At 39.9% G+C, this 16892-nt stretch overlaps 1 protein-coding gene across 2 annotated transcripts in view; it reads right to left on the bottom strand.

Moving 5' to 3' along the window:
- Window positions 1-16892, bottom strand: part of dym (dymeclin) — a 34057-nt gene extending 17165 nt beyond the window's left edge. For both annotated transcript variants that reach the window (XM_057360698.1, XM_057360699.1), the window contains exons 1-13: window positions 16686-16892; window positions 14906-15102; window positions 13504-13556; window positions 13187-13280; window positions 12748-12881; window positions 11944-12016; window positions 9269-9394; window positions 8543-8682; window positions 2573-2752; window positions 1854-2032; window positions 1612-1737; window positions 758-871; window positions 325-419 (exon numbers count right to left, since the gene is read on the bottom strand). In XM_057360698.1, the coding sequence (XP_057216681.1) occupies window positions 325-419; window positions 758-871; window positions 1612-1737; window positions 1854-2032; window positions 2573-2752; window positions 8543-8682; window positions 9269-9394; window positions 11944-12016; window positions 12748-12881; window positions 13187-13280; window positions 13504-13556; window positions 14906-15045 (1454 nt within the window). In that variant the 5' untranslated portion in view covers window positions 15046-15102; window positions 16686-16892. The remainder of the gene's footprint in view (window positions 1-324; window positions 420-757; window positions 872-1611; window positions 1738-1853; window positions 2033-2572; window positions 2753-8542; window positions 8683-9268; window positions 9395-11943; window positions 12017-12747; window positions 12882-13186; window positions 13281-13503; window positions 13557-14905; window positions 15103-16685) is intronic.

Raw genomic sequence — 16892 nt, 5'->3', positions numbered from 1 at the left:
CCTTCTACTATCGGGAGCGTGAAACACGATCTGTTTGTGTTAGAAACAGTCACATTGTGTTGTGTTCCACAACAGTTGCCACCTTTCTGATCTCAAACAGATCCAGTTTCTGGACCCATGCAAACAAGCCCATCTGTGATCCTGGCCCACGGCCCGACAACACTCGCACTCCACACGGACACAAAATGACTCACCTAATAACAACTTCAACACGCACACACGCTTCTGAGGGATGTGTGAAACTGACTGGTAGGTGGGTTGTCTGTTCCTTTAAAGACTAAAACTAGTTTCTTGTAAGTTGATCTTTAGAACTCAAACTCTTACCTTATAATTCTCTGAGCGGCGTACTGGTGGAGGTTACGAAACTGAGCCGACATGTTGGCCAGAGCGGCCAGGCAGTTTGTGTGGAGATATTTATCCTGAAGCAGAGAAATCAATAAAACGTGCATAAATAATGACATCTGTTCCTGCTCTCCGGGCAAAACCCAATCAACTAAACCATTGTTTGAACATTTACAGTTCACTGGACGCCCTGGACGGAATCAGTTTGCAGATAAAATAGAAAACTTTAGCAATCTTGTAAAACTGGGTCTTGTTGTTGCGAGTCTGTTTCCTCTTAATGTTTTTAATCTATGACATAATGAATCATGCATGAGCCGACAGAGGCAGGAGAAATCTTTGCTCATTTAACCACAAACTGGAAAGTCTGCATCTACGTGACTGCGGTTTGTTGTCGCGTGACGTGTCTGATTCTCACCCTGGTCCGTGTCATGTTGAACTGGATGGTTCGGATCACGACCAGAATCAACAGACTGCCCAGAGAGATCTCTGTTAGAACACGCTCGGTGTACCACGAGATGTTCTTCAGCGTCTGAAACCGAGAGAGGAAGACCGAGAGAGTTTGTTGTTATACAGAGACTGGTGGAAGATGTTTGAAGTACAGCTACTGTCGTATGCTACAAATAACATTTAAGCAACTATTTTATTTCATTTAACAAAATGTTAACAAAGCAAGACACACCAGATTAGGGGTGTTGCAACATACCCGTACTGACAGAGCTGCATTCATATTTTTATATTCATATCTCAATATAATCGCTTTCGTAAATTGTAATTGTGTCATAAAAATGACATCCCTACACCAAATATACAGTACGTAGGATGTGTCTTTAATGGCAGATTCGATGATTTCATCAGTTTTTACCCAGAAACCCCTGCACATGCCTATAACTGAATGCTGATTTTGAAACGCACGCAGGCAATAAAAAGACTGAAAGCTGTCAAGATTTATAAAACTATAAAATATTCTAATAGGATGGAACCCAAATTCCCATTTCTAATTATAACGTTAATGAATAATCTGATGAACACATCAAACAGGCTACATAGAACGGATCGTATTAAATTATTCGACCGGAACATAATTACTCATTAATATTCATGAGCTAAGCCTTCTGTTCCCACCACAAAATGATGTGAATGCGAAACCCTATTCTGCACACACAGCTCTTAAATATTCACACCAGAGTAAATACACACACAAAATATGCACATGATTAAAGAGCCAATGAGAGTGAAGAGGTGAGATGAGTGACATCAGTGCGACCTCACCACTTCATGTATTGAGCGGTTGAAGGTGTCGTCCTCTGTGAGGATGAGGAGGATGATGAGGGCCATGTACACGTGATGAGAGTTTCTCTCCTCTACATGATACAAGATCTCCAGAATGGGCAACACCTGCACACGCAAGAGAAATTTTATTGATTTCTCTGCTGAGAGAGACCCGAGTCGGACTTTCTGTAGAACGTGTTTGTGTGTGTTTGTGAATATTGTTGTGTGTGTCACGGTCTCACCAGGTTCTCCATGTCTGTGCGTGACAATATGTAGGTCCTCATGTTGCTGTTCTGATGCAGTAGTGTGTACAGCAGTAACGTCACCTGATCTGATTTCTGCTGTTCACAAAGAGCCGTGTACAGACTGTTAAAGTTGATCTGAAACGAGTGAGGCTGCGGAGACGGGAAAGACGACGAATCTAAAACACAAACACACACAGAAAACACCATGAGTGCTGCACACTTTAAAAATATCTGGTCATGTTGTTATTTTACGGGCTGGTAAAAAGGATATAATTCACCTATAACAAGATAACAAATCTAGTTGATTTAGAACTGGGGCTGTCAAACGATTAATCGTGATTAATCGCGTCCAGAATTAAAGTTTACGTATATGCATATTTTATGTCTGTGTAGTGTGCATTTTTTATTTTGTGTTTATAAACACACACATACATGTATATATATTTACGAAACATTTAGACGTATTTATTTATATTTACCAATAATTTAAATAATCCATAAATGTTTATTCTGGGTGCGATTAATCGCGATTAATCGATTAACAGCCCTATTTCCAACGTATGTCATTAGTTTCATTTACTGAACATTTTTTCAATTGTCATTTTTGTGAAAGTGTGATCAGTGCGGTCTGGCTATTGCTGTTAATATTGCTGGTTTCAGGTAACGACAATGCCAAAATGTAAGTATCAGGACACAGGTGTGAAGACGGGCCTTACCTTGTGTGTTTTTGAAGCAGGTAATGGCCTGGCGGTAGGGGTTCGGACAGTCCGGTCCATCTGTCAGATTGGCCAGAATCAGCAGTAATAACAGGCTCTGATTGGACAGCGGAAGAGGGTTCTGCTCCTGCTCCGGCCTGCTGCCAACACCGCCCAATGTGAACACGCTCCACAATCCACCTGAAAAACACACACGCACACAGTTAAATCGGAGTCTAAAAGCTGAACATTTCTAGCACAAGATCAGAGCAAAAGTACAGTGATAAAGAATATGTGCGCTTTAAAACGTGACGGTCGGCACGTGTGTCTTTAGAGCACAGGAAGTGATGCAGAAGATCATTCACACATCTTTAGGAAGAGCACAGAAGCAGAAATGGTAACGACTCAAAAAAGGACAAACTTCCGCTTCAGAGATTCTGGACAGAGAAGCACAAACCTCGCTCTATTCTTGTGTTTCTATAGTGCTGCATGTGACATCACAGCCTCTCATTTGCTCACTTATGTGAAAATAAAGATGTCTTACGGCAATTCGCGTAGCCGAGCGGAAGAAAACACAAACACACATGGGTTAATGTTACACAACGCCTCTGTCGTATGAAACAACATGACGAGTGTGTGTGTGTGTAACATATTCATGTGTAAAATGTGTAATGCACGCAAAAAAGAGCCACCTACAGGCCGGGGACTGAATTTATTTCAATAGAAAATGTTTAAAAAGGTCGTTGTGTTAATTTTCCGCACACACAACCGATGCACAATGGCAGTGAAGAGTAATTGATTTTAAACCACTAATCGCTCAAGCATCCTATCGGGTGGGTTGGAGAATAAGAGCGAGATGGAATCGAGATGAAAACGAGACGCCTGTCTCCGCTCCTAATCACTTGTGGCTGGACATCACGGCCCCATGGAGTCAACAAACATCCAGCACAATGAAAACAACAACATTTGCAGAAAAAGAAACAAAACAAAAACCAGAGCTCCCGCCCGACGCACTTCCTGCGGCTCTCCGCTGAGATCGGTTTCCTGAAGCTACTGCTGATACTGTTAAGAGACTCGTAACGTTAAAAGGTCATTGAACTGTTTTATTGGCTGTCGCGTAATGTTCAGAAGGAAATGAGGTCATGTTGAAACCGGAGTCTTGCTTGAAACCAGGTCATTACAGACGCCATGGCGACTCTAGCCGACCGATGACAGAGAGCGCAGACGCCGTCTACGATCTACACGTCAGAGCCAATCAGAAGAAAGCAAATAAAAGTTTCTCGCTTACACATGAAGTACATTACAAAACAGAAGACAGGAGTCAAATGTAAGACAGTGATTCATCCGGACACTGTTGCTTCGGTTCATGACTTTATCCAACAAGGCAGCAGATGAAGGTGGGTGGGCACTTGAGAATATTTCACTGTCCGTTATGAAGAGTTGAAGTAGTTTAAAGGACAACGGAAGTCAACTGAAACTCAACTTCCCAACGGGACTCAAGTGAATATTTGATGTTGGTAGAGTGAAAAGGAACTGCTGTGACAGAGACGTGACCCCACACGGCAGTGGGATACACTCGGCGTTTTCCTTTTATTTATGCACAGCCATCTGTCAGACTCAACACAGGAGTGTATACATCAACCCGCGTGTGCGTGTGTGTGACAGACGAACATATCTGTACTGTCAGAATCACTCACTTCTGCTGGCTGACACTGACCTCTAGAGAGAGAGAGAGAGAGAGAATGTGTCTGTGGGGGGGTCATAATGTATACATCAACATTGTCGGGATTTCTTCAAAGTCACATGTAACTTGCAGACACTGGGCTGTGGGGAGAGAGAGAGACACACACAGGTGCCTCAGCACACAAGTACCTCACCAATTCCTGTCTGTACTGCATATGTCCATCATTACTTCCTGTATCTTTGGTTTCCGCAGGAAATGTGAATGGTGCCCATGCACAATGTTAGGATGTTGTAGGCGGTTGCCAGGGCATTGGTAGGCGGTGGCTAATTCTATGGTACGTTACTATGTGGTTGCTAGGGGCTCAGGTCTCTGCTCCACCTAAATCATTTTTTACCCGTATAATCATCGGAAACGAATATCAGACAAATCAGAGCAGTAAAAACCACATCTCCCTTAAAAAAGAGACATGATGACATCATTTACACCCGTAGCACAAACACGGCTGAATGAGTTGTGTACTAAAAGTGAGGGGTTCATTCAGAGGACTGTATACTGTGTAGTACAGAGATTCTGTTCACAAGTACGCAAAGCATTTGCCTGCCAAATACTGTAAACCTACAAAAGTACCTAAAAAAAATGCCATGACAGTTTATATGTTGCTGGCCGGAGTCAAGTTTATTTATTCAAAATATATTCAAACTAAATGTTTTAACTAGGGCTGTTAAAGGATTAATCGCGATTAATCGCATCCAGAACAAAAGTGCGTGTTTACATAATATATGTCTGTGTGGTGTGCATATTTATTTTGTATTTATAAGCACAAAAACATACACATGCATGTAAACAAACACATACATATTTAGAATAAATGTAGATGTATTTATCTATATTTACCACTAATTAGAATTATATATATATATATACTGTATAACATTTATTAATTTTATATTATAATTTGTTTAAACATACACATGTGTGTTTTTATCAATTCAAAATTAATATGCACAGTACACAGACATGTATTATGTAAACACAAACTTTTACTCTGGATGCGATTAATCGCGATTAATCGTTTGACAGCCCTAGTTTTAACTAAATGTTTAAATATACAAAACTTCATTAGAAACCTTTTAAAGTTCCTCACAGGGGCAGAAGTACAACAGCCCAACAGATTATGTTTCATCTTGCTCTTTTCTGTATTCTCAGGGGATTATGGGTAATATTATCTCGAGATGCAAACCTGGAAAATCCACCGGCAATAGCATAGCAACCGACTGCACTAACAGCTGTTTAATAATCAGACAGATGGGTGAAGAAAACTTCTCAAGAAGTCAAGAGTTCACTCAGATCAGACAAATATTACTGAAACAAGAACATCAGGATACACAACTACACTGAGTATTGACACTACATGACCATACAGATATCTACAGAATGTTTTATATGTAGATTTAACAGAATGACCTCATGACCGTTATGGTGTAAAACACACTAATCTTTCGACAGATAGTATGGGGATATTACGAGGATTCAGCCAGCCACATCTCTGTCTGTCTGTCTGTCTGTCTCTCTCTCTCTCTCTCTCTCTCTCTGTCTCTCTCTCTCTCTGTCTCTCTCTCTCTCTCTCTCTCTCTCTGTCTGTCTGTCTGTCTGTCTGTCTGTCTGTCTGTACAGGGTGGACGGGGAGACGGCACTAATCTTGAACGCAGACAGCGACAGCATTATGATATTAATGCAACACACAAACAACAACAGGATTCTGTTAGTAAAGGAACATTTCACCTATTTGTACACATTCATAAAAACCATTTATTATATAAACACCGATGATTTACAGAAAATGCTATCGTTAAACAAACAAGAATCCAGAGTTGAGTTAGATCAGACAAACTGAACATGAGAAAACAAAGACTAATACTACGGTACTTTAACATGTCCTGTGAATGTTCTACATGTAGAGAAGCTCTAATGAGGCGGGTTTTTCTCATCTCTCTTGTTTCGAGTTGACAATCACACACATCACTTAGATTCCCATATATCGCATCTACAACCACTGACGAGATCTCTTTAATACCTCAGATACGTCTCCTAGACATCAGTGAGATTAAATGGAGAGCAAATGATAACTTCTGATCTCAACAACGTCTCAGATTTGTCAAGTCTAAAATCAAGCAAGTCACTATTTTGATTTCAAGTTTTCTGAATTTGAATAGGGTCCTGAAGGCTTCGAAACGCATGTAATTCCAGAGTGACGAATCGAGCGTCTAATCCTGCATGAATCTTTCCATCCCACAGCATCGGAAACAGGATCAGTTCCAGAATTCCAGCTGGGGGTGATGGGAATGACACACAGGCTGGTGTCTCTATTTAGCCGACAATGAGGACGCGCCGTCTGGGTTCCACACACACACACACACACACACACTCAGACATAATCCTGACACTGACTCACAGCTGTTAACAAACACATTTGGGGTGACAGTCAATGACACATTTACTTCTGGATGCTGCATCACACTTCTGACCGACTGCGTGTGTCAAACATCAACTCTCACATTCTAGTTTCACTTTTATACAGTTTGAGAAATGAAAAATAAGCAAGAACTGAAAGAAAAACTATTAACTGTCCATCAATGCCAAGCTGAAGAAATGTCAACAAACTTACAAATATCAGCCGCAGAAAAAAATATATTTTCCGTTTTTTATTTACTGTTTATTGGTATGTGTTTGGGTAAAATGATCATTTTTGCTTCATTCTGTGAACTACTAACAATATTTCTCCCAAATGTCAAAAAAATATTGGCATTTATTTGCAGAAAATGAAAACTGGAGAAGCAGGTGAACAGTAAAGATGCTGTGCTTTTTTCAGACCTCAAATACTGCAAAGAAAACAAGTTCAGATTCACTTTGAAGCTACACAACTGTCATATTTCTTCATGTATTTAGGAAATGTTAAATTTGATTTGTTTAAAGGTCAAAACAACAACAATGGCGTAGCTTGATGATGCTGTGAAGGAGCGTGGAATGATGGGATATGTTGTCTTCAACTCCACCCCTGACGGCCATCAATCAAGACAGGAACGAGAAATCATGTTAGCAGATGAGGTAAAGTTTTATAATTGTTGCGAATAATTGTGGTCCATAAATAAGTGCCTGCTCGAAACAGGTTAGTGGCTTGCTAGACGCCACTTCCGCATTTGTCCACGACACTGTTGTCATGCGGTTTCAAAGGGGAACGCGGATATGACGCCATTGACCGGCGACTGCACAGCCCCGTGTCACTGTTTAGAATGAAGATTTTCTCACGATTTACAAGTAGTTGGAAACATTTGAGATATTGTAAGTGCTCAGCTGAACAAAATATATAACACTGGTCTAGTGGTTTTTGGATATTTTACTGCAAAATTGTTACAAACTGCACCTTTAATGTGATAACCAGTTTTCATGCGTGTTGTCATGCTGTCGGTCTTTCACATCCCTGTTGGACTTTGTCACTCCTGAGGTTTGGTTTTTGTTGAAATTCAACAAACACTGGACTGGAATGACCACAATACATCTAGAAACGATGATTAAAGGAACATTTGGAGTGGTCTCTTCATTTTTCCCACGGCTGTATATGAGAGAAATTTGCAAGTAGTTTTCATCTTAGTGCAACGATCCAAAAAAAACAGCTACAATAAGATGTAAACAAAACAAGATGTGCTACACATCACCAGAAGTCTAGGGTATAACCACCATTCAGATTAGCCAGATTAAACGTGTGTGTAAGCAGGAACACACATATTTCTAGAGGTCAAAGGTCTGTGCAGGTCTCAGTCTTGTACACATGCTGTTACACGTCTGTGTTTAAACTGCGTCTCACTCTCAACCAGTTATTGTTTCGTTCCGACATCCCTGTACATCACCTGTGTGTGTGTGTGTGTTCATGTTTGTATATCCCGGTGGGGACCTAAACCTGAATACATACCAACACATGGGGACTCGTGTCACCGTGGGGACCAAAATTGAGGTCCTCATGGGCAAAAAAGCTTATAAATTGTACAGAACAATATTTTTTACAAATCTAAAAATGCAAAAAGTGTTCTATGATCTTTAGGTTTAGGGATAGGGTTAGGGATAGGGGATAGAATATACAGTTTGTACAGTATAAAAACATTACGCCTATGGACTGTCCCCACGGGGATAGTCAACCAAAGCGTGTGTGTGTGTGTGTGTGTGCGACTAAAGCTGTCTTGCGTGCGATTCAACCCTAATTGAAATGTGTGTGGTGTGTGTGTGTGTGTGTGTGCGTGCGTGTATGTACTGACTGGCAACTCCAGAAGCGAGTCCGTACAGAAGTCCTCCTCCATCAGACTGCGTCTGGAACACTTGTGCAGCAGGTGGATAATTTTCCTGTCTGATGAAGTTATACAGCAGCGTCTTCACCAGACGACTCGTCAGAGACAGACTGCAGACAGACAGACAGATGTAATGACTTTGAACGATTTCTTCTGAATGTACAGCTCATTAAAAATGTAGCTACGAGCGTGTTTGGGGGTCGTAGCCCGAGCGGGCTAAAGACACACGTGAGGGTTCAAGAGGCGACGGTGAGGACCTCAGACATGCAGACTCAGCTGCAGTGAAGATCTAATGAACTTTACAAGCGCTGGCGATGCAAATGAGCCCTCAGGGTGAACTCGCGCGCGCGGCACCAGACACGAGCATCTGCAGAATTAATGAACTCGCTCATTTGCATATGAAATGGCTGCAAGTGACAGTTGTCCTTCTGTTCATGCCGGTCAGGGGGCCACAACATCACGCTGGGACCAACAACGCTGTGACGGCCAACAACTTCTATTGGCTCTGCGTCATAAAGTTTAAAAGTTCAGCATGCATCACTGGAATTCTCAAGCAACTCATTTCAGTTTGTAACCAATTCTGTTTCAGCGGTTGTTATCCGAAATCCCATTTTTTGGGGATAGTCCGTCTCAGCGAAATGATGCATAACTTTAGAACCCATGTGACCCTTAAAACACATATACACGGTTACTCACCATCGTCCTCTGGTCAGGTAGCCGTATATAAGCCCCTCCCTCAGAATCTCCTTGTGGAAGAGCTGATAGGACAAGAGAATCAGGAGTGTGGTCACAGCCTCGAACAAGATGTTGTAGGTGATGTCCCTATAGGAACACATAAAGGTCAAACAAGGTCAAACATGGACTGGTATCAATGTACACACTAGACCATTAGATGCTGATGATGATTGCTTTGTACAAGAAACATTTACTATGGAAGAACGTTATTTTTTGGGCCTGTCTAACTTTATTGGAGAGTGCAATGAAAACAGATAACAGAAAATTCTGTGAGGAGAGAGCGAAGCGGGACTCGGGAAAGGACCACGGGCCGGCTATCGCTACAGGATGAGTTCTTATATTCTATCATTAAAAAAATCTATAATATGCGTAATATTAATAAAACATCTATATTTTCTCTCATTACGGTACTGTGAATTTAGGATAAAATTGTGGCAAATTTTCATAAAATGTTACTATGCAAGAAACCCCCTTTTACAAAATTAATTTCATAGGTTTTTATAAATGCATTAACAATGAAGAACAACCACAATACAATCTACAAACAATCATTCATAAATCAACAAGAAAGCAGTTTATTATGAGTTAATACAGTACAATGAACTCACCGACCCTCTCCTCAAACACACACTTTCACAACATCAATCTCTCTCTCTTGTGTCTCTCATTTCCTTCCTTCAGATCTCTCACTTCACTTCCACCGCTGTGATGTCACCTGGCACAAATCCCTCTCACTTTCACACACAATAACATCCAGTGTTTCCTGTAGGATTCTGTGGCGGTGCAGCAGGGGACCAAATATTGTCAATGTGCATTTTTAGCCACTGTACACACGCCATGAAAAACTCTCAGAGAACCAGCATTTTACACATGACCTATGTACGTATGTTCGTACGTAATTCAGTCATTGTTTGCACACCCTCTTGTCATTTCAAACCTGTATGACTTTCTTTCTTCTGCAGAACACAAAGAAGATATTTTGAAGAATGCTGGTAACAGAAAACCGTTGGTCCCCATTGACTTGCATTGGTGTCCATACAATAAAAATCAATGGGGTCCAACGATTTTTGCATGCCAACATTTTTCAAAATATCTTCTTTTGTGTTTCGCAAAGAGAAGAAAATGACAACAGGGTGAGTAAATGATGACAGAAATGTTCATTTTGATGGCAGACTATCCCTTTAAACGCTCAAGCACACAACCGCTGAGAAATAAATGTCTGAATAAGCAAACAATCCAGATCTGAGTTCAGAGTAAAAACACTCTTGTTTGTGCTTCTGACGCCATTTTATTTCTTGTTTTGAACGTTTTGGCAATGTAAGCTACAATTCACAACGTCCTTCAAAACAGCGCGATAAGAATCCCATCTCCTGCTACAGGAGAACTCGAAAACACGAATAAAACCTCTTAATGTGACCCGCGGCTGACTTCTCTCGTCAGCACGTAGCAAGGAAACAAGACAAACGGCCACCAAAACAGACGGGGAACAACAACAGCGGTCTAAACTCAGTTACAATCCAGTCACAAACTGTATGTGAGCCGACAACAATAACACACGGCCTTTATTGTCAAAACCACATTCGGTCATGATTATGTGAGCTTTCTCACTTTCATCCCCTCCTGATTTATTCGTCAACATCTTCTGTATGCGTATATTGGCTGTTAGCTGAACGCCAGCCCGGACTGTGCGTGTTATTCACCAAAAGAAATGTTATTTCAATTTCAAGTTGACTAATGGATGAGCATCATCATCATATCAGAATTTATCTGGGTTTAATATGATGCTTATGCTTGACAGAGCGAAACACAAGGACATTACAAACAGATTTACATTCATCATCTGTTCTTCAAACACATCTCGGCACGTACAAACCTAGTCTAATCATGTCTGTTGGCGTTTTTTTGATCTGGCCATCGCTCAATAAATCACATCTTCATGCATGAAGGTGTGTGAATGACAGCAGGTCCCACAAAAGTCTGATGAGACCTGAGGGACCATCAAAAAACTGATCGTATAAAACATCCATATGTAACAGGACGCACATTGACTTTATTGAAAATCAATCAAATACACAGAAAAAATAGATCTGTGTAGAGAAACTGACTTAAAAATCAATGCAATTCACACATGAAAGGCATTTTCACACATCACTTTTTCGTAATTTCATGTTTAACTCAAAATATAAAATGATGAGGGTAAATACTAGAGTACAATTGACTACTAATTCCTAAAAAGCTCTTCCAATAGCTTGCTCAGAAATAAAGAATTACACATATAGATGCGTTGCTGTGTTATTTCACAGATAATAACTATTGTAACTGTTATATATCGCAGATTCAGAATACACGAATTAACTGTTTACATTAAAAAGTCATCTTTTAGTGAGCATAACTTTTGATGAAAAAATAGATTTGTGTGAGTAAATATTTTCAGTGACAGGATGAGTCAGAGTCGACCTTCTGTACTCAGAATTCTCACTCTGTACGTGAGAGACCAATCACGCATCGCGACAATAACACGCACGTCACACTGAGACATACTTTGTCACTTAGTATTTGCAAGACGGAGAAATCTATAACAAAACAAACACTCTGTCGTCTCTCTCACACACACAACACACGTGTGTGGGACTTACAGAAGAGGCACTTCAACGATGAGATGCACCAAATTACAAACCAACTCCTCCAGAAGATCCTCACAGCCGGAGTCTGAAAATACAAAGACACAGAAATCAAAATCAAGTTACAGAGAAATTCTGACACAACAGGATCTTAAATATTCTGTGTGTGTGTTAAGTGTATACACAACTTGGACATTATTGTACAGTTTTTAAGTTTCTGTAGGATGGTTTTGAAAGGTTTTGGTAATTCTCCTTTGTTGTCTGATAAATGTCTAGACACATAATACAACTGCGAAGACATCAGAACAGACATACAGTCTAAACTAAAATACCAAGATTCCAGAATTCAAAATCTACAATAGAAGGAAGTCATTTGAATCGTGAAGGAATGATTGCTGTAATTCTTTTAAATAAATTTCTCTAACAAATATACAAACACAAGGGCTATAAGTTTGAATTGGTCATAATGTACGTATAATGTGACAATGTCCAAATGTTGACACAAAAAAACATTATTTTTTGTTTAGTTAAACAAAAAATGGCCTTGTTTTTATATCCTGGTGAGGACTTAAAACTGACTGCACATCAACTCATGGGGACTCGTGTCACCGGGGGACCAAAATTGAGGTCCCCACGGGCAAAAAAGCTTAGAAATTGTACAGAACGATATATTTTTTTTAATCCAAAAATGCTAAAAGTTTTCTATGATCTTTAGGTTTAGGAGATAAAATATACCAGACGTGTGTGTGTGTGTGTGTGTGTGTGTGTGTGCGTGCGTGTGTGTGTGTGTGTGTGTGTGTGTGTGTGTGTGTGTGTTACCGTAGGTGCCTGGCACCCTCTCCTGGTAAGAGAACTGTAAACGCAGCTCCTCTGCATTCATCTCTCTGATAAAGACTTTTAGCAGACAGCGAACCAGGAACAAAGCATTATGGGCCTGCCAGATAAACAACTGACTAGAGAGAGAGAGAGAGAGAAAGAGAGAGAATATTACACAAAGAAGTGGGTCACATTGTGGTTTTGAATGAGATCTGTGTGTGTGATGCTCTGGGCTGAACCGCTGGTATTCCCTTGGGAAAATCATATCATCACATAACATCTTAATGGATTCATCATGAGTGATTAGTGTGCTAGTGTGGAAAAGAATATTTCTCAGAGTCTCACCATTCTCCTGAGCTTTTAGAAAAACAAACTTCTATCCTGACCCCTCAACAGCTGTTTATTATACATCATAAAAATGGCACAAAAAGATGTTACTTACTCTTGACATTCTGTGGAAATCTTCAGCTCTTTGGTTCTGCTGAGAAAAACTCTCACCAACGCCCCGAAGTTCCCCGACCTGGGGTTGTTCTGAACTATAAAGGGCACAAACACTTCATCACAAAAAAACAAAACTGCAGGGTGCAAGTCAGACTGCTTAATCAAATAAACAAACATAAAGTCAAAGAAATGATAGAAATCATAAAAGCCCAGCTGTCTCGACAAACACATGTACACGCTGAACACGGACTGCAGACTAATAAAACAAATCAATTACACATGACACCGAGTTTCTGATCAACACAGCATGATACTCACTGAGAGTTTTAGCCAGCGGGACGACAGCCTCCTCCAGGAGTTTAGCATCAGCACTGCAGAGTCAAACAGAGAGAGCGCATCAAAATCTGTTCAAACAAATAACTGCAAGTGTGTGATGGGTACAGGAAACTGTTATGACACAACATGAGAAACAAATCACTGTAATAACACAGACGCTCATGGATTACTGGTTTTAGAATAGAAACTGTCAGTAACAGCATTGTTATAAGATACAAATGTTCAATATATATTTGTATTTAATATAAATAAACAATGCCTTTATCAAATAATGGTGTTCATTAACCTGACTATAGAATTCTATAAATCTTCCATAAGAGAGCAGAACTATCTGTAATTGTCTGTTTGATGTTAATCTGACTGTTATATTCACAGGTCTATTAAGTATGTGTGTCAAATTTAAATGTACCTTAGCAACGAAAGCTGTTAAAAAATGTATGTCTTAAAATATGATCAAATTAATATTCAACTAATAGGTCAATAAATAAAGCAGTAGTTAATGAAATGTTAAATGATATAAATGTAAACACTGTATAACCCATTTAAAAAGAACATTTCTATGAAATAAAGAGGAATCTGATTTAATTTAGTTCTCTGGTTCCCTCTGGTGTCTGCTCCCGGTATCACAGCGTGTGTCCACTGATTCTCACAGCATTACATCAGCAGCAATATAAACGATAACAAGAGATGATTGTCCATCATTAACTTTATACATAAACAGATAAGAATGTATACACAGAACGACAGAGAGTATAAAAACACTTAAGCGAGCAATCATCATTTACATTTACATTCATGCATTTGGCAGACGCTTTTATCCAAAGCGACTTACATTGCATTAAACTATACATTTGTTTCTGAGTATGTGCAATCCCCTGGGATTGAACCCATGACCTTGGCGTTGCTAGCGCCATGATCTAACCACTGACCCAAAGGAAAGCATTTTAGCATGTAAAGCATGCATTTTTAACATTAACAAGGCAAAAATGTTTCCTTTGCCATTAACTAGCTAGTTTTGTCTGTTCGTGTCACAGAAAATGACTGATGTGATTTTGGTTCCGCTTTGTTAAAGAAATTTCAAGTGCGCAGGGAGTGTGTGTTCATTTATAGGTGTGTTCCGCGTTCAAAGCGATTCATGTCAACAGCGTCTGTCGCAAAATGTCCATTCCTAGAGAAAAGAATTCAACAGACGTTGCGAAACTGACACTGCAAAGTCACTCAAAATCTGACAGTCATTTGCATACACCCATCTTAGAGGTATGGCAGCAAAAACAGGCGGTTTACTTGTAAAAGTGAAAGAGAGAGGGAATCTAGATATAAAGTGTTTTAGGATAGAGCAACTCGGACAACATGTATGAATTGTGGGGTCTCCAGATCATCTCACCTGCTGTTGGGGCTGCTGAAGGTGAAGGAGATCAGCTGGTTCCAGAAGGGCTCATTCTCAGAGATGGCATCCGGACCAATCAGTGTGCGGATGCTCTGGCTCTCTGACAGGTCGCTCACCTGGCTGGTGTTGGCACCCATCGCCCCCGGAAACCACAAGGGAGTTCCTCACAACCTCATCTCCAGCCCAGAGAGACCCTGGAATATCACAAGACAGGAGACAACATTTCCCTGTCAAGACATCGGTTGATTATCGTTTTAAAATGACTCATCAAGATTCATTTTGTTATCCAGACATTACTGAAAAGCAACAGAGGAGTATCATAATGTTCATTTCTGAACATACACTCAAAGTATCACACAAAGAGATCAAACTAAATATTTAGGCAAGTGTCGAGTCGATGTTATCCAGTACACACATCATCAAACATTAAACAGGTGTGACAGGTAGACACACAAACACACACCTCTTTGTTAAACACGCACCCTTAACACACACATTACAAATGAGTGCCACGGATCTAATAATGTCTCAGCACTTTTAAAAGGTAATAAGAGGGAAAAATCTGGGTCCTACCGGAGTCTGTTTGGATTACAGAATGTTGAACGATGTAAAGTAACCCTCTCTTAAACTTACATTTAACTCTATAGGTGAATGGAGTTCTCTGTCTTTCTTAAAACAGCACATAATACACAATTCTTACAATTCCGAAGTGAGGGTCAAGAGGGTTTTTAAGCTTTAAGATTTAAAGTGCAAGTTTATATTTAAATGTACACGACAGTAATTGTATACAGCAGGGGGTGGAAAAAATCAAAATTATTTTCATGTGTTTAGGGATCATTTTTGTTTCATTCTGTGAACTTCTAACAATATTTCCCCCAAATTTCAAATACAAATATTGTTTCTATTTGCATTTATTTGCAAATAGAAAACTAAAATACTGCAAATAAAAAATGAAAACCTCTTCAGACCTCGAATACTGCAAAGAAAACAAGATCATATTCACTTTTAAGCAAATGTCATTAGGAAAAGTTCAAAAAATATTTTTAGGTGATAACCTGGAGTTTTATCACAATTTTCACGTGTCTACATGCTGTCAGTCTTTCACATTGCTGTTGGATGACTTTAGGTTTGGTTTTGTTGAAATTCAACAAACACTAAAGAAAATCAGTGTCATGGCTGCAGCGGCTGCTGTAAACATGTCACATCAATAGTTAACTAATGTAATGAAGCACCGCTGCCTGCCAGTGACAACACATGACAGACGTCAACAAACCACGGGTGAATATCTAAACTACCAGGTCAAACACCCGCAGAACTTTAGAAAGGATATTTCTATGATTTCTTACATAATATGTAATAGTAAGTTTAGACAAATACATCATCAATACAGTGCAATTGCACCCACACACAGTATAAACAACACTGTATAGACATAATATGCGCAATGTACATTTTATAGTAAAATATACAACTATATAGAATGTATACTATATAAGGTTACAGTAAAATTATGATAATATCAACGTGTCTTTACTCATCTAACAATCTCCGTGAAGGCTGCCATATAACTTGCGCTTACGAAACACAAAATAACAAAACATATCCACTTGAATGACTTTATCACGTAATACAGTTTATAATTTACACATGAAGAAATGTGCAGGAATATCAGCTGGTAGCATCTACTAGCCAGCAGATCCGAGTGAACGGAGAAGTCCATTATAAACCCTTTAGCTTTCAAGCTAACGTGCTAAGACTCAACGGCTAGCAAACTTACCGGGTGAATGAATGTCAGATGTGACAGCTTTGTAAAAACGCCGCTTATGTTCCTTCAGACAAACGACTGTGTGTTTCCAGATGAATAAAAGTCAATGAGGAATAAATAGTGGTTGTAATCGTTGGGTGAAGTGAGTTTAACAGTGGAAGTTGTGCGTGTATTGACGGTTAGCGCTGCGTCTCCACGTCACCAGCGGCGCGCGGCGCG

Source organism: Triplophysa rosa, linkage group LG19 (genome assembly GCF_024868665.1).
Source record: "Triplophysa rosa linkage group LG19, Trosa_1v2, whole genome shotgun sequence".
NCBI lineage: Eukaryota > Metazoa > Chordata > Actinopteri > Cypriniformes > Nemacheilidae > Triplophysa > Triplophysa rosa.
This window is presented reverse-complemented; position numbering and strand designations above follow the sequence as displayed.